This window comes from Molossus molossus, unplaced genomic scaffold (assembly GCF_014108415.1).
Source record: "Molossus molossus isolate mMolMol1 unplaced genomic scaffold, mMolMol1.p scaffold_m16_p_14, whole genome shotgun sequence".
In the NCBI taxonomy this organism is placed as follows: domain Eukaryota; kingdom Metazoa; phylum Chordata; class Mammalia; order Chiroptera; family Molossidae; genus Molossus; species Molossus molossus.
Genome location: NW_023425349.1, coordinates 64387084 through 64407864, shown reverse-complemented (window position 1 = coordinate 64407864; position 20781 = coordinate 64387084). Strand labels below are relative to the sequence as shown.

The 20781-nt window shown below is 41.5% G+C and overlaps 1 protein-coding gene across 1 annotated transcript in view; it reads right to left on the bottom strand.

The window, feature by feature from the left end:
- Positions 1-11099: 11099 nt before the first annotated feature.
- The window catches only part of LURAP1L (leucine rich adaptor protein 1 like), a 42939-nt gene continuing 33257 nt past the window's right edge, over positions 11100-20781 (bottom strand). The window contains exon 2 of the mRNA XM_036261739.1: positions 11100-11548. Within this exon, the coding sequence (XP_036117632.1) occupies positions 11174-11548 (375 nt within the window). The 3' untranslated portion in view covers positions 11100-11173. The remainder of the gene's footprint in view (positions 11549-20781) is intronic.

The following is a 20781-nucleotide window of genomic DNA, read 5'->3' as shown; positions in this document are numbered from 1 at the left end:
CACAACTACTGAACCACACAGGCCGCACTCTACTAAACATTTAAACAATGATAATGGTGGTTACCTAGAAATAGTATAAGATGGATGTGCCAGTCAATAAAATCCAAATAGAAACTATATCCTGTTGTGCAAGAAATTAAAACCCTGTGAAAATCTACTTCTGTCTGCTTCTTTTCCCTCCTTCTATCATACCTCTCTTATATTTCTATACTTCCCCTGAGAAACTCTTTTTCTTTGCAAAACTGAATTTAAATTTTCCAGACTTGAATGATATTGGATTATATCAAAGGCATATTGGCTATAAATATAACTGTACGCAGACAACTGTTCTTTTGGTACATCTCAAGCTAAGAGAGGACACTTTGACTGAAGTATAACATTTTTGTGTTATAATCTGCATGCTGTGAGAAGCTTTGGAGTCTGTAAAGCTTAAGTTAAAATCTTAGATCTGACTATTACTATTTGAATGACTCGAATAACTTATTTAGAGATTTACCAAGGATAGAGATAGTATGGATTTGCTACCATGCCTGAGTTCATCAGACTTCCCCAGCAGAACAGTGGTCCATGTGATGCAGTTTCTGGTATTCAGTGTCTGGATTAATCAAACAAATAGGTATTTTTGCTCACTTTTTTATTTATACTGATTCTGTTCAATAAATCCATCTTCTGCCCTGGCCGGTTTGGCTCAGCGGTTAGAGCGTCAGCCTGTGGTCCATAGAGACCCGGGTTTGGTTCCCGCTAAGGGCATGTACCTTGGCTGCAGTTTGTCCCCGGCCCTGGTTGGGTCGTGTGGGTAGCGGCCACTCGATGTGTCCCTTTCACATCGATGTTTCTCTCTCTTCCTCTCTCTCCTTCCCGCTCTATCTGAGTAAAAAATGGAAAAATGCCCTCGGGTGAGGATAAAAAAAATAAAATAAATAAAATAAAATAAATCCATCTTCTTGGAAGAAGAAACAAATGAGTGCTATGTTAGCAAGGAATCTATTGATAAACTCTAAACCACCAGTTTATTAGCAATATCTTAAAAAATATTTTTTTTCTTTATTGATTTTAGAGACAGAGGAAGGGACAGGGAGAGAGAGAAACACTGATGAAAGAGAACATTGATTGGCTGCATGTCCCCCACTGGGGATTGGGTCACATCCTGGGCATGTGCTCTGACTGGGAATCGAACCAGTGACCTCTTGGTGCATGGATTGACACTTAACCACTTAGCCACATCAGCTGGGCTTATTAGCAATTTCTTAAAAAGTTCTCTTGGAAATTTATATATATATATATATATATATACATTTTTTGTAGAATTTTTTCTCTTTATTGATTTTAGAAAGGAAGGGAGAGAAAGAGAGAGATAGAAACATCTATGCGAGAGAACATCGACTGGCCGCCTCCTGCATGCCCCCGACTGGGGATCGGGCCCACAACCTGGGCATGTGCTCTGGCCGGGAATCTGGTGACCTCTTGGTGCAGGGGTCGACGCTCAACCACCAAGTCACACCAGCCAGGCCATAATATATATATATTTTTTGACAGTACAGAAAATGTGCTTGAAACTTCCCAGTTCTTCAAACACAAGGCCACCAAATAATAAACACTTCAAGATACAGTAACTCTGCATGAGTTATGAATCACTGGAAAAATAAGCAAATAAAACTTATTTTATGGAAATTAAAATACCCCTTTTTAACAGTGGTTGTCCTCCCACTTCATCAGTGTGCTGGGGGATGGCGGGGTGCACAACTGATCTGCCGGTGCGAGACGGTTCAGCTTGCCTGCCTGTGTGCGTCTCCGGAAGACAGACTTTCAGGCCTCCTCCCAGAGCAGAGGCTGGTACTGGTGCCACTCGAGCTGTTAGGAGCCCAGGAGTATTTAGAGAATTCATCATGTTCATTCATAAAGTCAGAAAGAATAGGAGTTTGGTCCCCACAGGAATTTCTTAAAACATTATTTGTGCAAATTGTGGGCAGTTGGCCAAATCTTAATATAGCCTCTCTCATAATTTAGCCCAGAACTCTTTCTTGTTCAGATATGCATTTTCTTCTTTGGCAGTCAAAAAACATAGAATAAAACAGAGAAAGACATAGGCAGAGGCATTGTATTTGTAGGGTAACATATTCCCAGGTTTTGAAGATTAGGATGTAGACATCTTTGGGATGTCATTACACTGCATAGCAAAGTTCACTCTCTGACCCTGAAATGCATGTTTATCTCATATGCAGATTACATTCACCCCATTTCAAGATTTCCAAATGCCTCAACTCAATAAAGCATCAACTTTATTGAGTCTAAAATCTCATTAAAATCTCATCATCTCAAAAGTCCTATACGTCATCATTTAAATAATCTAAATCAAGTATGGGTGAGGCTCTGGGTATGATCCATTCTGAGGTAGAATTCCCCTTCATGTGCAAATCTATGAAACTCAATAAACAAGTTACCTGTGCCCAAAATGCAGTGGTGGGACAGGCATGGGATTACTAGTTATAGATATTTCTAATCATAACGGGAGAAAGAGAAGAGTTAAGAAAGGGGGCCAACAGTCCCAACCAACTTCAAAATGCAGCTGAGATATCAACATTAGGTTTAGAGGTTTGGGAATAATCCTGTGGTTTTCAACTCTGTCCTCTGGACGTATGACTCTTCCCTCTGAGGTGAGGATTCGCCCTTTTAGTCATCTTCCATTGTTCATCAGTACTGGCACGTATTTGCAGCTGAATAGTTTTACCACCCTGTCTCCTCACTATGGGATTTTGCGGGGGGTGGAGGTGGGGGTTCTATAGCTTTTTTTTGGTTTTGACCTCTCTATCCCTTCCATCCCAAGCTAGCAATGTTTCTGCTGGTATAAAAATGTCAAGATCCTTATGAGTCTCCTGTGTTTTTCACAGGAATTCACCCTTTTAGACAAGAAGCTCTTCCACAGGCCTTTTTTAGATGATCATGTCTTTGTTCTTGTGTTCTGCTGACGTGGGTGAGGGGATCACATGACTGAATACTCTGACCTCCCGGGCCTTCTGAGACATTAGAAAAAGGTTGTCCAGCCACACACACTTGGCTTTCTATCCAGAACACTTCTTCTTGACAGTGATGCTCCTAATGTTAGTATCTTTTGCAATCTGGATAGCTCAAAATATTCCATTTCATCAAGTGCTGGTTCCTTTTTGATTAAGTTCTTCTCTCTTTCTTATATCTTTCCTCTTGCATTTTACTTTAAGAAGCGGGAAGAAATCAAGCCACATCTTTAACCACTTTGCTTGGGAATCTCCTCAGGAAAATATCCAAGTTCATCAGTTACAAGTTATGCCTTTCATGTAACATTAGGACATAGTTCTGCTAAACTTTCTGCTACTATATAACAAGACTTCTCTTTCTTCTAGTTTCCAATAATATGTTTTTCATTTTTCTGAGCCCTTCCCAACAGTGCTTTCACTATCCTTTCTACCAACCAGCAGCTTGCAAGTATTTAAGTATTCTCTCAGACACAGCGTGGATTTCTCTCCTGTGTCTCTCACTCCCTTCTTGCTCTTAATGAGCACAGTCATTAAAATCCACATTTCTACTAATAGTCTGTTCAAAGCAATCGAGGCTTTTTCTATTATGCTCCTCAAAATTCATTCAGTATTTACCCCTCCCTCAATTCCAAAGCCATCCCCACATGTTTAGGCGTCTGTTAAAGCAGCATCCTACTTGCAGTTCCCCAAATCTGCATTAGTTTCCTAGTGCTGCATTGAAAAGTTACTACACATTTAGTGGCTGAAAGCAACACTAATGCATTACCTTATAGCTCTGGAGGTTGGAAGCCCAAAATGGGGCTCCCTCAGCTATAATCAGGTGTCAAGAGAGCTCTAGGGGATATCTATGTCTGCCTTTTTCAGCTTCTAGAAGCTTCTTGCATTTCTTGAGTCATGACTTGTCTACTCTCACAGCCAGAAGTCTAACACGTTTATACCTCTCTCCCTAACACTCCTGCCTCTCTCTTGGAGGGATCTTCCTCATTCCATTGGACCCAGTTGGTTAATACAGGGTCATCTCCCCATGTTGAGATCCTTAACTTAATCGCATCTGCAGAGTTCCTTTTGCCATGGAAGGTATTTCCAGATTTCGGGAATTAGGACAGGACATCTTTGGAGAGGTGGAGCATTATTTTTCCTACCAGAGAGGCATACTATACAAATGAGGGTTTTAAAAGTAAAATTTATACCATCCTTCTTTTTGTATCATCAGAACCTAGTACAGTCATTGCCAGGTACCTAGAAGTCACTTAGTAAGTGTTTAATAATTGTTTCAGTAAAAATAGAATGTATTTGGCATTTGCTAAGTGGCAGACACTCTTCTAAGAGATGCAGCAGTGAACAAAACACAGTTCTTCTCACATATCCCTTGCGTTCTAGTGTGGGAAGCAGAGAGTATACACACAAACTATTCCTGGGTGACGATATGAAGAGAAATCATCCAGAGCAAGTACACGATATGCCAGGTGTGCTGTGTAAGAAAGCCTCTCAAACAAGTTGCCATATGATTAGAGACCAAAAACTGGGGAATCAAAACACATAAATATTTTGGAGAAAACATTTCAGAAAGAAAAGGTGGTAAATGAAAAGATTCTGAGGTAGGAACATGCAGGGGTTTTGAGGTCTTTAAGGAATAGTAAGGATGCAAATGAGGTTCACCTTGAGAGGGGTGAGAATGGAATAAGATGAGGTCAGGCAGGTGGAAAGGTGACAGGTTGCATAATAGTCTGTAGTCTGTTGGAAAGAGTTGGATTGAACTTCCGGTCAAGACGGCGGTGTAGCCCTGGCCAGTTTGGCTCAGCGGTTAGAGCGTCGACCTGCGGTCCCGAGAGGCCCGGGTTCGGTTCCCGCTAGGGGCGCGTACCTCGGCTGCAGTTTGTCCCCGGCCCTGGTCGATTGTGCGGGTGGCAGCCACTCGATGTGTCCCTTTCACATCGATGTTTCTCTCTCTCTCTCTTCCTCTCTCTCCCTCCCACTCTATCTGTACAAAAAAATGGAAAAATGTCCTCGGGTGAGGATAAAAAAAAAAAAAAGAAAAAAGATGGCGGTGTAGGTAAATGTGGTCTCTTCTCCTCCCACAACCACATCAAAATTACAACTTTACTACAGAACAACTATCCTTCAGAACCACCTGAAATCGAGCTGAATGGAAGACCTACAACTACGAAATTAAAGAAACAGCCAAATGGAGACTGGTAGGAGGGACAGGGGCGCTGATGGGCTGGTCCCACACCCACGTGTGGCAGATAAAAGTCAGGAGGGACACCTTGACTGGGAAAGTCCTCCCTGAAGAGTCAGGGGTCCCTGTCCCACACCAGCTGCCCAGTTCAGGGTTCCAGTGCCTGGAAGAGAATCCCCATAACTTCTGGCTTGGTTATCAGGACACTCAATGAACTTAGTGAGGGCCTGAAGAGCATAATAAAGGACCAGTCAGAAATGAAGGATGCACTAACTGAAATAAAGAATAATTTACAGGGAATCAATAGTAGAGTAGGTAAAGCCAAGAAGCAAACCATCAATTTGGAATATAGGGAAGCAAAAAACACCCAATCAGAATAGCAAAAAGAAAAAATAATCCAAAAAAATGAGGATAGTATAAGGAGACTATGGGACAACTTCAAGCATACCAACATATGCATCACAGGGGTGCCAGAAGGAAAAGAGAGAGAGCAAGAAATCAAAAACCTATTTGAAAAAATATTATAGAGGGTGGTGGGGAAGAGATAAACCACAGAACTTATATGCATGTATGCATGAACAGTGGACATGGACAACAAACTGGGGAAAGGGCAGGGAGGGAGGGAGAGGGGGGAATCAGTGGGGGGAAAAGGAGAAACATCTGTAACAAAAATTAATTAATAAAAAAATATATATATTACAGAAAACTCCCCTAACTTGGTGAAGGAAACAGTCATACAAATCCAGGAAGTACAGAGAGTTCCAAACAAGATGAACCCAAAGAGGTCCACACCAAGACACATCATCAAAATGCCAAAGGTTAAAGCCAAAGAGAGAATCTTAAAAGCAGCGAGAGAAAAACAGTTACTTACAACCGAGCTCCCATAAGGCTGTCTCAGCCTATTTCTCAAAAGAAACTTTACAGGCCAGGAGAGAGTGGCAAGAAATATTTTAAGTGATAAAAAGCAAGGACCTACGAGATTACTCTATCCTGCAAAGCTATCATTTAGAATCAATGGCCATATAAAGAGTTTCCCAGACAAGAAAAAGCTAAAGGAGTTTCATCTCCACCAAACCAGTATTATATGAAATGTTGACAGGTCTTCTTGAAGAAGATAAAAAAAAATATATGAACAATAAAATGCCAATAAATACATATCTATCAACAATTGAATCTACAAACAAAATGAGCAAGCAGAACAGAAACAGACTTATAGATACAAAGAACTTTTTGTTGGTTGCCAGATGGTAGGGGAGTTGGGTGAAAAAGATGAGGGGGTTAGGAAATACAAATTGGTTGTTAGACTGATGAACCGCAGAGGGAAGGGGAGAGGTGGCGTGGGAAGAGAGAAACCACAGAACTTATATGCGTGTATACATAACCAATAGAACAGACAATAGTGTGGGGAAAGCAGTGTGGGGGGGGGCAGGATTGGGGAGGGAAAGGTCAAGGTTGGAGGGAAGAGGGACATCTGTAATACATTCAACAATAAAGATAAGTTTTTTTTTTTAAAAAGAGTTGGCTTATACTCAAAGGGAGATAGGAGTACATTATGGGGTTGGAACACAGGCTGGTGAAACTCTGACTTGTATTTTAAAGGATTATTCTGGTTGCTATGTTGACTGCTACCTGCAGGAAGGTAAAGGTAGAAGCAAGGAGACAAACAGGGCCGTTGCATTAGGGAGAATGACACTGACTTGGATTAGAATGGGAGCATTGGTAACATGAGACTGTGTAGTTCATTCTGGGTATTTTTCTAAAGTAGCGCTCATGTGATTTGCATGATGGATTGGATGAGAGGGAGAGCAGTTAAAAATGACTGCAAGGCCCTGGCAGGTTTGGCTCAGTGGTTAGAGCGTCGGCCCGCAGACTAGAGAGACCCGGGTTCGGTTGCTGCTAGGGGCACATACCTCGGTTGCAGTTTGTCCCCAGCCCTGGTTGGGGTCGTGTCGGTGGCAGCCAGTCGATGTGTGTCTCTCAGGGCGAGGTTTCTCTCTCTCTCTTCCTCCATCTCTCCCTACTGCTGTATCTGAAGATAAATGTAAAAATGTCCTCGGTGAGGATAAAAAAGTAAAAATAAAAATGACTGCAAGGATTTGGGCTGAGCATTTGATGAGAGGAGGCACCATTTACTGAACTGGGGGAGACTACAGAACTCAGACAGAATTTCAGTTTGGGATATGTTTACCTTGAGCGGCTTATCAGACATTAATAGCAGAGATGCTTGGGGTCAGGTGGACATGGGAGACTGGGGCTAGAGCTGCCCTTTTAGGAACCTCTGCACCTAGTGACAGTTAAAGCTGTGAAGTGGATGAAATCCCCACGGAGCCCTTTGAGAAGAGAGGTTGCCCCAGCAACCAGCAGAAGCACTCTTGTGTTTGAAAGGCAGGAGTCCGAGGAGGAAGTAGCCATGGGAGTGTAATAACAAGCAGGTAGTGGGGAATGAGGATCCAAGAGGGAGGGAGGTCCAGGAGGCCAAATGAAGAGAGTCTTTAAGCAAGGAATGATCAGCCCTGGCCAGGTAGCTCAGTTGGTTAGAGTGTTGTCCCAATATGCCAAGGTTGCTGGTTTGATCCTTGGTCAGGGTACATGTAAGAATTCACCAACAGATGCATAAATTGGTGGAACAACACATAGATGTTTCTTCCTCTTTCTTTCTTTCCCCTCCCTCCCCCCTTCCTCTATCTCTCTAAAGTCAATACATTTTTAAAAGAATTTAAATAAATAAAAAAGAGTGATCAAATGTGTTCGTTGCTGCTGAGATTGTCAAGTAAGATGAGTACCTCAAATTAACCATTTATTTTGGCATCATGGAAGTGACCGTGTTTTGATAGAGTTGGGGATACAAATGCTTGATTGAATTTATTCATGGAACTCCAAGGGCCTTCATAATCCACCAAGCAGCAAAAAATCCTTACTGCATTTCTAAACGTTGACAAATGCTTAAAACTATGCTATGGAATCTGGGGCTGACTGGTAGTATAAATATTGGAGTTTCTTTGAAGTTTAGTCAAGACTTCTAAGTTAGTCATCTAGAGTTTATTTCTTTGCAAAACCCTCAAAATGTACTAGCTGTAAATTGTCCAAATTCCTTACCTTCAATTATCTCCCTCTCATAAGACAGACGAGCCACTAAAACAGGAGAGATTAATTTAGCTGAGGAAAATTCCATTTCTCTGGGAGAACGCAACTCAGTCCATGCAGTTGTTTGAAAGGCACTTTTGCTTTAACATTTTTATCCCATTTCCTTGTGGTGCTGACAGAGATCGAACATCAAATGCTGCAGGTCAGACATTAGTTATGAGGATTCTTTAGTTGAAAATACATTTGTTCTCTTGAGACCAATGAATATGTTAGTAATTAATTAGTGTTGTTTAACTGCATATTTCCCTCTTCTTAGTAAAATCAACTATCAAAATATTGTTGGCTTATATGTGACTCCATGTATCTAAATCACAGACTATATTTGGTATCTTTTGAAAAAACAGGCATAACTGTAAAGTACATAAACTATTGAGCCAAAAAAAATTCTCCTTAAATACTCTGCCAAAGTTCATTACAGGTTCTTTAAAAGAAAATGTATAAATGAAAACTATTCCGCATACTTCTCTCATAGCATACTCCTACACTTTTCCATTTCCTTTCTACAGAAGGGAAATTTATAGAGGGTATGGGATAGACAAATAGCAGGGGAAGCTGACTGGCAAAAGGAGGGTGTAAAATAAATTTGCCACTTTAAATTTACAATCTGAAACTGGGATCCAAGGACACAAATCACGTTCTGTGCCTGGCTCAATCCAGGCAAAAACTGGGTTTGAAGGGGTCGGAATTTGCCCTTGATGCACACCCCCCCCCCCCCCCCCCCCCGCGTACTTACTCTCGGCCCACGTCTCTGATTGAGGAAGTTCTTCTGCCATGGTGCAGACATGGGGTTACCTATTTCATCGCCCTGTTTTCTCAGCCAGGTCATGTGTGCTAAAAATCGCTTGGTATGATTTCAGATTAAAACTGAACAAAATAGCCAACCAACCAGACTTTATTCAATTGAATGAAAAAGAAAGCAGAAAGAGTGAAATATGTGAGGAACAACTGGCATATGGCCAACTGCCTGCTTCACCTATAGGTATAAGACTAACTCTGGACGTGGGATTTCAAGACAGGGTTTGGAAACTCAATGTTGAACAATGCAGGTTATACTGATTGGAAGGAAAATGGTTGATGTCTTTCTTCTTTTCGTCGTGGGCTTATATTTGCTTTCTCATTCATACTTTGTTATTTAACGTGGTACCAAAGGGTCTACTGAGTGTTATTGTTAGGAATAAGACATATCCAAGTTCAAATCCCAGCTTGACACTTACTAGGTGATCTGATCCAGTCACCTACCTTCTGTGTGCCTCAGTTTCCTCAAACGTAGAAGGGAGATAATTTCCATAACATGCAATTATTGTAATGAAAATTATGTCAAGAAGTTTATGAAAAAGGACCACTGTGAAATAAAGACCCTATAGATTTTAATCGAAAATAAAGTAATATATGCCCTGGAAACAAACAATACATTTAACAAGTGTGTAATAGGTACATAATAACAAAGGACACTTTGGGGAAATCATGTCTTGAATATGGACATTTTTTAGTTATAAATAGGAAGACTTTTTGATTCATATTGTAAAATATTTTGTGCAGAAACATGTATCATTATAAAACACAGTTTGACATCTCAATAGATTCACTCACTAGAAATCATCCAGGTAAAAGGAATGTGGAGGATTAATAATATCACATCAAAATTAAATGTTTACCACGTAAGTTATATTTTCATATGTCATTTCAGAAAACTGAGATGATTTATCCATCCCAGGATGAAACGATATCATATAAGTGAATAGTGATTCTATTTTGCATGTAATATATCTATCCATCCATTCATATGTATTATCTAAGTTTTTATATATCTTATTACAGTTGCAAAATGTATATAAGTAAATGTCAACAAAAATCTCAAAATAAAATTAAATTTAGGACCCCTTAACCTCTAATCATCATCATACCTGATCTCAGTTATCTTTGAATTTGGGAGAATCAAATACAATTACACAAAACAGTCTACAGTTTCAGTTAGAATCACTGATGAGAAAATGCTGATGTACAAATGAAAACAAGTTGACCTGAACAGACTGCATAGAGCTGGGGCTTCCCAATGATTGCCATGAGAAGCGTGTGACAAACAGTATCATTGATGTTTACACTAGGAAGTTGTGGACTGGAAGTAATGTCTAGCTTTGTCCCAAGCATTTTGTTCATTCTACTGTACAAATAAACCTCAGTATCTTCTAGACAGTGAAACTTTGAATCATTTAAGAATACAAGCAACAAAATTAGCTGTTATCAGACTTTGGTTTATTGTAAAATTTAGCAAAGTTTTTGAAGTAATCCCTGACCCCTTGCTCTGAAAACAAAAGCAAAAACATAATTATTGCTTATTCTTCCCCCCTACTTTATATGTGCCACTGTAAAAGAAGGGAGAAAAAAATCATTATAATAAATAAAAATAGAGATGTAAGAGACAAATATAAATGTCTAGATTAGAAAGATTAGGAGCAAAAGATATATCAAGCAGTTTCAAAATATGCTTCTTTTTTTAAAGGTTGTCATGTCAGTGGTTGAGCATTGACCCATGCACCAAGAGGTTGCTGGTTTGATTCCTGGTCAGGGCACATGCCCAGGTTGTGGGCCCAATCCCCGGTTGGGGGGGGGGGGCATGCAGGAGGCGGCCAGTGGATGTTCTCTCTCATCGATGTCTTTATCTCCCTCTCCCTCTCTCTTCCTCTCTCTCTAAAATCAATAAAAAAAATATTTATTTTTAAAAAGGTTGTCATGTTAAAAAAAAAAAAAAAAAAAAAAACCACACCAAAAATATAGCAGCAGAGAAGAAAGATAAATACAAGTTAATTGCACACCAATCCCATGCAAAAAACCTGGGTCATTAGCCAAAGCAGTAGTATTCAGAATCCAATGTGGGATGCTTGTGCAGTGCTTGGGAGTCCTCGATGATGGAGCCGTCACTGAACTGGTCCAAGTCCGACGGGGTCTGATGGCCTGGGACATCATCTGCCAAAGTGTCCAGATAGCTGCCCACGGAGATCCCATCCAGCCCATCACTGCCATCATGTAGGCTGTTGTAGCTGCCATGGAAGGAGGTGCTCTGACTCTCCAGCAAGCTGCACAGACTGCCGCTGAGACTGCTGCCTCGGCTGGTGCTGGCGCCTTTCTCCTCCATCATCCACTTGATGGACTCGATGTTCTCATTGATCACGAGCAACTGGCGCATGAGCCTGGCGTCTGTGGCGCGCAGATTGACCTGGAGGGAAGAGGGGGAGGGGAAAGACATCCCAGTTAGTCTACATTCGCGAAAGACCCAACCTTCATTTGGATTCTTTCTTCTTCAGCCCATAATTTTAAATTCATAGGCCAAATTCACTTGATCCCAGAATGTTTTTGAAAACTGCTGACCAAAAACAAAAACAAACCAAAGCAGCAACAAAAAGAAAACTGGCGACTGATCACTGTAGGAGTCATAGTCAAAGGAAACACGTCCTTCCAGAAGCATTAGGCTCCAAAAGGGACAGTAAAACTCCCACTGCATCCCTGACCCTGACCAAGAGGCCTGGAGATATCATATTGAGCGTCAGGTTCTCAGCTCAAAAAAAACTTATTCTCTCTCTGGCCAGATTAATCATTTATCCACATTTACTTGGGAAAATGCATGTGGATGCTAAGAGGTGGGGAGAAGATAAATATGTACATGAAGGAATCATCATATCATCATTGTAGCAACTTCTATTTTTTTGAGTGATAGTATTCCAGGCATCATTACAAAAGCTCAACATTCATTATAGCAATTCTGGACCACAACTATTATTATTTTTATCCTCATTTTACAGATGAAAAGACAGGAAAGATTTAAGAGTACAGAAAAGGTGTGTTCTCTTTATGAGTATATTGACATCTATAGTACTGAATAATGCTTTTTAATTTGTTATTCTTTATTGATTTTTAGAGAGAGGAAGGGAGAGGAAGAGAGAGATAGAAACATTGATGAGAGAGAGCATCAATTGGCTGCCTCCTGCATGCCCCTCACTGGGAATCAGGCCCACAACTTGGGCATGTGCCCTGACAGGGAATCGAACCAGTGACCTCTTGGTGCATGGGTCGACGCTCAACTACTGAGCCACACTGGTTGGGCTAATGCTTTTTAATTTTAAGAGGACTGAAATTGCTGTAATATTCCCTGAATCCAAAAGGGTACCAATATACTAGGCTGATCTACTTTACAAGATGAAGTGTACAGACATTTTCCATAGATCTGATTATTTGCTTCAGATATGTCAGGGGCAGACCCAATCAGAACTGGGGTATGAGACTCTGAGAAGGTTCTAAAACTCTCCTAAGTGCCTTCTAGGTATGTATTTCTTCTGCTTGTTCTAAGTTACCTTGGAGAAATCTGTCTTCACAGCCACTGAGCAGAATTTCTTTGTGGTTTTTACCTTCAATGGAACATTTGGTAACATGCGGTGCGTGGTGGGTGGTTCCGGGGAGGGTGGGGAAAGGGAGGCTGTAACAGCTGTCATGACTGCCTTTGTCCTTGGGAGAGGTGTGGCTCCCGGAAAGACTCTAGTGCCTGGACTGGGAGGCTGGGACAGGTTTGGCCACTAGAGGTCCTAGTCACATTCATTTCCATTTGAAATAGATTCCTGTCCTTTCATTTGGAGTCTTTTCACCCAAGAGGCTGGGCTTTGCTAATTCTCTTTAAGATCCATGGCTAATTTAGATTTGTAGGTCTCTAGAATTATCAAAGGCATCAGTCACGAGCGATTCAAACCATAAGGGAGAAAGGAGCCTATTGTCTTCAATTATATGCATTCATTTTTGTAAAAATATTTCCTGGTTAGGAGTTAATCCATAACTGAAGGCAAACTTTAGATTCCGCGAATGTGATGAACAAACATTAGGGGAGATAGAATTTCTACCAGTGACTTCACAGACCTAAGATTACAGGTTAAAATGTAAATGTATAAATATAAAAAGCACAAAGTACAATTTAGAAACCCTTAATTTTGCTAGGATATTCAATAAAGTGATTTGGGTGATTTCCTTATCTTCTCTGAAGCCCGGAAAACAGGTCCTGTGGAAGGTAACCAGTGAAAATCACTTTCTGCTGAGATATTCACCAACAGAAGGATGTAAACTTAGTGGGTCTTGAGGTGCCTTTCTATTTGCAGTGTCATCTCAATGACCTTGCAGTGACCTGTTGGAGAAGAAGGTTTTCTGGCAGTTTCTATGTTCAAATTCACCCACACACCCTGTGAGCCATCCAGATACCGTAATACAACAGATATTTACAAATCAGCAACAATTTGCCTAAGTCCACGGAGGGGCCTAGAAAGTCAGTATGAGCCAAAGTCTCACAGACTTCTTCAGTTGTGCATCTGTAGCCCATTACAGGCATGGTGCGGTTTGAATGTGACCGCTTCCCAGAGCTCCCCAAGTGAGCACAGCTGCTAGTTCATGTTCCCACCCTGTCCCTTGAAAATATTCCGGCCCATGCTCAGCTCTGGGTGTGTTCACTCTTATTCCCCTCACTTGAAATACTTTCCTCTCTTCCTGTCTAAATCCTCTCCATTCTTGAAGTCCTACTTCTTCCATCAAGCAGTACTTGTTGATTCTAGCCTCCTCTACGGTCCTTTTAGTGTGTACCTCACAGTGTAGCTTAATTGTGTGCGGTCTTACATTGCTCCCTATTATTGTGTCTTCAACTAGATTTAAAGTTCCTGTAAGAAAGAAGCCACGTCTTACAGTTCTTCTCTCTCTTCAGGTGTGTCCTAAGCATTGATTGATTTTTTATTTTATTTTTTTTAGAAATTGTCATCATTTTAGGATCTGTGAAAGTTCAGCTCTTAAGACAATAATAAGACACATTCCCACAGAGTCACTCAAGGGTTAAAACATGCTTAGGATCATTTTTCAGCAATTTTTGTGTAAGCCACACAGTGGCTGCATCAAACACAATTTTTAAAAATTTCAATGCACAATGTGAATACCAAGGGAGTAGACTACGAAGGAACAAAAGCTTCCTTTGACCGTGGCATGATTTATTTAAATAAAAAAAAAAAAATTCTTTTCTTCTGAAAGCAAACATTCACAGGCCATTGAACCACTGTTGGGGAAAGAAATGACGAAAGCAGGTCAGTTAGAACGTGTTGATCTGGCTGATAATTATTACAGATTTGCTGTCTAGCTCTGTCCTCGGGGTGAGAGAGTAAACAGCTTCCCACTGTGGGAGCACGGGGCCGGCCGGTTCACACGGTGCCTTCCGTTTCCTGGAGCTCCGGCTGCTTGCCTCACACTCGCCGCTTCTCCCGCCTCCCAGGTGTGGCTGTGCTCCTGCGGATGAACCTTGCAAGGATGAGTCATCCACCGCACAGCTAAGTCACAATGTCACCTCTGTCTCCAGTAGCTGCCCCACCTGTCCTCACTATTCATGTCAGTCCTTATGAAGTAGGGCCATTGATTAAGAAGGGGGGAGGGAGAGAGAGAGAGAGAGAGAGAGAGAGAGAGAGAGAGAGAGAGAGAGGAGAGAGGAGAGAGGAGAGAGAGGGAGAGGAGAGAGGTTGAGGTCGTGCAAGGTCCTGTGACTGTACTCGGAGGGTGGAGAGAGTTGGGAGGCCCTCCTTATGGTCTCAGTCTGTGTCCCCTCTTTGGAGAGGGAGGGAGATATGATATCCAATCCCCACACTGCATTTCTGGTTTTTTGTTTCCTTTATACTACTTATCACTAGTTGAAATCATTCTGCTTATTTGTTTCCTTATTTTCTGCCTCCCCCGTTAGCATGTAAGTACCGCAGAGGGCACAGGACTTGATGCGTCCTTTTCACCGCTCTGCGCCCAACACCCACGAGAGTGCTTGGCACACAGTAGGTCCTCCATTCATATTCACTCCAGGACCGAATGACTGCTTCGGACTGGACCACCTGTCAGGAGCACCTTGCCCGTGGGTGTTGCTACGGGCCAGGCTATGTGACTGAGAGGAAGGAAAGAGGCAGCTTCTGGAAGGAGCGTTCCCGGCGGCAGCCCCCTCCTGCTCCCTCACAGGAGTCCCACCCGGGAAACTGGGGTGTGGCTGCTCCTGTCTTTCACGCACAGATTGCGATGGAGTAGCTCGAAAGGAAGTGGACTCCAAGGTGTGAATCACACTCCAAACATTACTGAGTTTGCTCGGAGGTAATCACTGGGGCGAGCACAGCACAGGTGTTCTGTAAACACTTGGTGTAATGAGTTCAACAACGGGAACAAACAAATAGGACATTTACCAAAGAAAAGAGGAAAAAAAAAAAAAAGGTTTGCACTAATTGATCTGAAGAGATGTGGATGTCTCCACGTGGGCCCGTCCAGTTCTTGTACTCTAGACTGAATGAATGCGGGAGTTCATGTCATTTTCAGACAGGCAGTGAATGGGTCTGTGGTAGAACTTGAAAGGAGGGGTGTTGAAAGAGCAAATATTCTTAATAATAGACTTTTCCAGATCTATGTTTTCTTTCAGACTGTCGTTTGAATACTGAAAGGATACAAAGGTTATGAATTGGGTCAGTGGAATCCAAGAAAGAGAGAACACAGTCAAATTTTCAGTTAATGAGGGAGGTGACAAACAAGTCGACCTCTTTTGTGGTGATACATGAGGAACATGGTACAGGGTTCTGGCCAGCCACTGCCTCTGTCTACCCAGGTAAACTTTGGGCAAAGCGGCTTGGCACACAGGACCTGGAAACAAAATCATGGCGTTTTATTTGAGCTTCAGTGGACACAGTAAAAGTCCGTGGCCAAGACTGATTTCTACCCAATCATGAAGATCTGATGCAGCTGAGGAGCCCAGTTATCACTTTCGTCTGCTTTTGGTATTAAGATGTTATTTCATAAGAAGATTCTATAGATCAGACCAGCTCAGTATTTCCCTCCATTCTGACATTGTCTCTGATTCTGTGCCATTGCCGTGCCCATTTGATTACCAAGGTGTTTCTGCTATGAGATAATTCTGCGAGTTACAGAGAAGATGAGTTATAGCAATGTTGCTGCTCAGTATCTCCAGCAAAATATTTAGCTCATAAAAACTCGTGGCTTAAGCCAGAAGTTTGAGCTCTATGTGAATGTTAATCACCTGTGGCAATGGTAATTTTAGGTCTTACCAATTGAGTTTAAATAAAAATCCTTTTGTGTTCTGCTCCAAGATAAACACACATATATTAACTGCAGTATACACATGAACTGAAGAATTGTATCTTCCAAATAAGGACACTCTGTCTGGCCCTACTGCAGACCTGGATAGCACCACGTTCTCATCTCTCTCAAAGCTCTCCTTCACTATTGTCATCCTTCTATGTATGAGAATCGACTAGTCAGATAAAAGCAAGCCACCTCTTAGTTACACATTGCTACTGTAAAACCCACAGTACCCATGACCTAAATCCTAAATGTCCAGCAAGCTGTGATATGAATTAGAAGGGAGAAAGACTACTTTGCAAGCAGGTCGATAATGTACAAGTGGAAAGGAAGCCACATTAGATTTGCCTTTTAACGTGATGCTCTAATCCCAGTTTCAAATGAGAGGAAACCAATAAACTTTTTTTTTTTTTTCAGACTTGTAACTGGTGGAAGCTCTCATTTCTATATAAATATACAAAAAATAATCAAAAGCATCTGTTTGTACTAAATTAAAGAGCTGTTTGAAATACACTTGGAATATCGTTGCTGCGGCAGCTGAACCCAGTTGCTCCGCATGTTCGCTGTGCATAACCTCCTTGTGTTCAGTCTGCTCCCTCTCCAAGTTCACCACATCCTCGATTTGATAATCACAGGAGCTTTCTGCCTACCATCCTTAACATTTCTGGGAATTTTATTAATAGCTTTATTTATAAAGCACTCCTCTGTAAGTCTGTTCTCAGAGGATCCATAAGGATATCATTGTCCCTGCGCGGTCTCCGAAGCCGGGGCGCATTCCCAGCCCCTGCCTTTGGGTCGGGGGCTTCGGGAGAGAAGCTGGCGATCAGCGTTTCCAGCGAAGGGTCCCTCCGCTTTCTCCGCCACTTCAACGCTGACAACAAAATTTGTTTCTAACTGGACAACAGAGGATTCCATTTTCATATCAGTCAGCGTTGTCTTCCTCCATTTGTGTTGTTTATTTGGGGAATTGAACAATAACTTAAACAGTTCACTCTTTTCCCAAGACCTTATAGAAGAGTAATTTCCCCGAAGACTAAATTACATCCATAAAGACACTGTCATCAGTGCAGCTGAGGGACTGATGTTGTTCTGATGAATTAGAAAATTGCACCTGGTTTATTTGAAAGGGGCACAAGTGACTCCCCTGAATCTTACAGATAAATTCCCGCCACCAGGCCTGCTCGTGAGACCTGTACAGTTTCTGCGGATAGATGGGGAGCTTTTCAGCCTTGTTCCATCAGGTTGTAGGTCCAACTGGTACTTAGATGCCTGCGAAGTCAATTCCTTTTCCATATCCTAGCACAGTGAAATTGTTTTCCCACGTGCTTTCCATATGCAGAGTGAAGTCACCTGGGCTGAAAGTCTTTGCAATGATGTAACAGAAACACAGACTCCCCACATTTGTACTAGAGAAGCTCGCACACACAGACCAGACAAGAAGTGTTTCCACTAATTTATAATAAAAGTGAATGTTCTTTCTGCATGTGTATTTTTCTAATTTAGAACTTAAAATGCTATTTTTACATGGAAAACTAGGATATAGAATGTGCTCCTCTGTAATATGTAGTAGCTGGGAGGAAAAGGAGAACGCAGAGTGGTGTGCTGGTAAATGCTGAGCAACTGGCTCCCTGGGAAACCACACATACACGCTCACACACACACTCACACACACACACACTCCCCCCCCACCCACTCATACCCACACACACACACACACTCACACACACACCCACTCACACACACACTCTCACATACACACACACACACTCCCCCCACACACACATCCACACTCTCACATACACACACGCACACACACATGCATGGGATACAAATTGTGCTGACATAAAAAGATGTGTTGCACACACTTTACAAATAACATACTCAGTGCCTTTTATTGTGGATTTCATAGCACTAATTGATTCTCAGAGAATGCTCTCATTCATTTTTGCTCAACTGAACCTAAGGTTGCAGTTCAACCACAATTCGACAAATAGAATCGATCCTAACTCACTAACTCTTTTCTCAGTAATTTTTTGTCATTAAATCTGAAAGGGGATCAGCTGTTAAACTATTTTTCACCCCAGTACAAATGATGTGTGTTAAACTGAAATCTGTTTCAGCTGCAACACTAGTTATGCCCGAACTTGGGTGGTCAGTGGTGTGAGCAACTTGGCTAAATTGGATGGTAGTGTTTGAATACGTGAAGAATACTTCCTGTTTTGTGTGCACTGTTGATAATGTAATAGCTAAAGACATGACCCCCTTTTAAGTGTAATGTGCAGTATTAACATTTCCCCCATCACTATTTTATGACAACAAAATAAAAGTCAACAAACACTGATTTCTAGTGTTTTCCAATTTCTGTGCTGTAAATACTTCTACATGGTCAGTTTCCAGCCACCTAAGTGAAGTCACTACACACAGGGTTGGCAACAGGTTCTCAGGAATACAGTATTAGAGAGTATTTTCACCCTATAGAAACAATAAATGTTTGAAAGAACCTCTAGAAAACAATAGTAAAATGCAATAACATAATTACAAAGTGATGAGTTCTGAATATTTATTACCTTAGTTTTCATATAGCTCATTAACTTGTAGGTTTATACAAATCAAATAAGTTGTAAAAGTGACTGTGATTGAAAACTAGTTCACAAAACTGGAAATGGAATGAACGGCTCACACAGGCCAGGCCAGTAGGAGTTGGCTCTAGCAAACCACTGAAGGTGCAGGAGGCTGTGCCCAGTCTACTGCATTACTTCATAAATAGATTAAAGAATTTCATTTCCCCCATTAGGGCATTTATTTTCCTGTACAGGATTAAAAGCCCAATGTCATTTTATCTTTTTCACTAACTAGAATTTGAAGAAAATGGGAAATACTTATAACAGAATTATTAGTGTTTATTATGGAAAGATTTCAAATATTGAATACAGATTTTTATTTAAGCATCAATGAGGTATGACATGCACTTGGAAAAGGAACAATTGAGATCTGAAACTCACTTAAGCATTTGTGTTTTTATATTAATTTTTGATGGATATATTTCTAATATATGCTACCTACTTCTCTAAACAGAATCAAGTATAAACGAAGCATTGCTAGTGCATAGTTATTCAGCAGTGCACTTAAAGGTTGTTGAGGACATAGGGTAATAGTCCTGTTTGTACATGGTTCAGACATCCCTCCCCACCCAAATGTATAATCTTCTCTTTCAATAATTTTTTTTCCTTTAGTAATGTCTTGATGTTCAGATTAGATCTGTTTGTCAGTCCTTATGCCCCCTTTTCTTCCTCGTTCTCTTAATTCTTTTTCTAATCTTCTATCTGCAGCCCAGTAGTAAGTACTTCAGTAGCCATGGTTTTTCCCTATTTGTTGAGTAGGGGAGAACTGAGTTGCAAGGAAAACTGATCTTTGCACTTCTTAGAAAGTGATACTAACTTCTGAGTAAAATTGGGTGTGACAGCATCCTCTGCAATAAACAAAGTGCATCAGTGCTTCTCAACCTTTATTACACGTCCAGCTCACTTTGGAATCTTCTTCAAATTCAGGTTCCCTTCACTAGTCTGTCAGCTTGTATTTCTGACAAGTCCCCAGCTGATGCCCATAGAGGTAGGCAACCTCTAAGCCATCTCCCAAGAGCCCCCTCTCCTGCTACCTACATCTTTGTGTAGTTCTATTGTTTGTGAACTGGTCTATTAACTTGTTTCTAAGGAACAGAATATGGTGAAATGATGGGATGTCAGTCCTGAGAAGAGGTAACAAAAAGACTGTGGTTTCTGTCTGGGGCACATTACTTGCTCTGATGAGAGCCATCTGCCAGGCTGTGACCTGTTCCTTCTATCGTGAGATTTACATGATAAGGGACTAATATCTCTGGACCACAGCTAGTGAGAAGCTAGGCCTGCCAACTGCTGCTGGCTGTGTGAATGAGCTTGGAAGCAGATCCTCCCTGAATCCAGCCTTGAGGTTACTGCAGCCCCCACTGACATGGTGACTGTAGACTTTTGCCTAGAGACTCAGAGCCAGAGGCACTCAGGGTGTCTGTGCCTAAACTCTGACTCCCAGAAGCTGTGAGACAGCATGTTTGTTGTACTTTGAGTAGCAAGGGCCTAGGGATCTTTTTACTTGTGGATATTTTGGGCAATGAATGATGGACTGCTCTGTTGATGGAACGCTACTCTACTGATACATTGTTTTATAGTTTGAAGTAAAGCATAGAATAAATAGGTGCATATTTATTGATGGAGACAAAAAGTGTTCATGGGAAGTCAAAGTCTTCATTGAGGGGGCCATCTGCATCTCCCACAGGATAACCTTTCT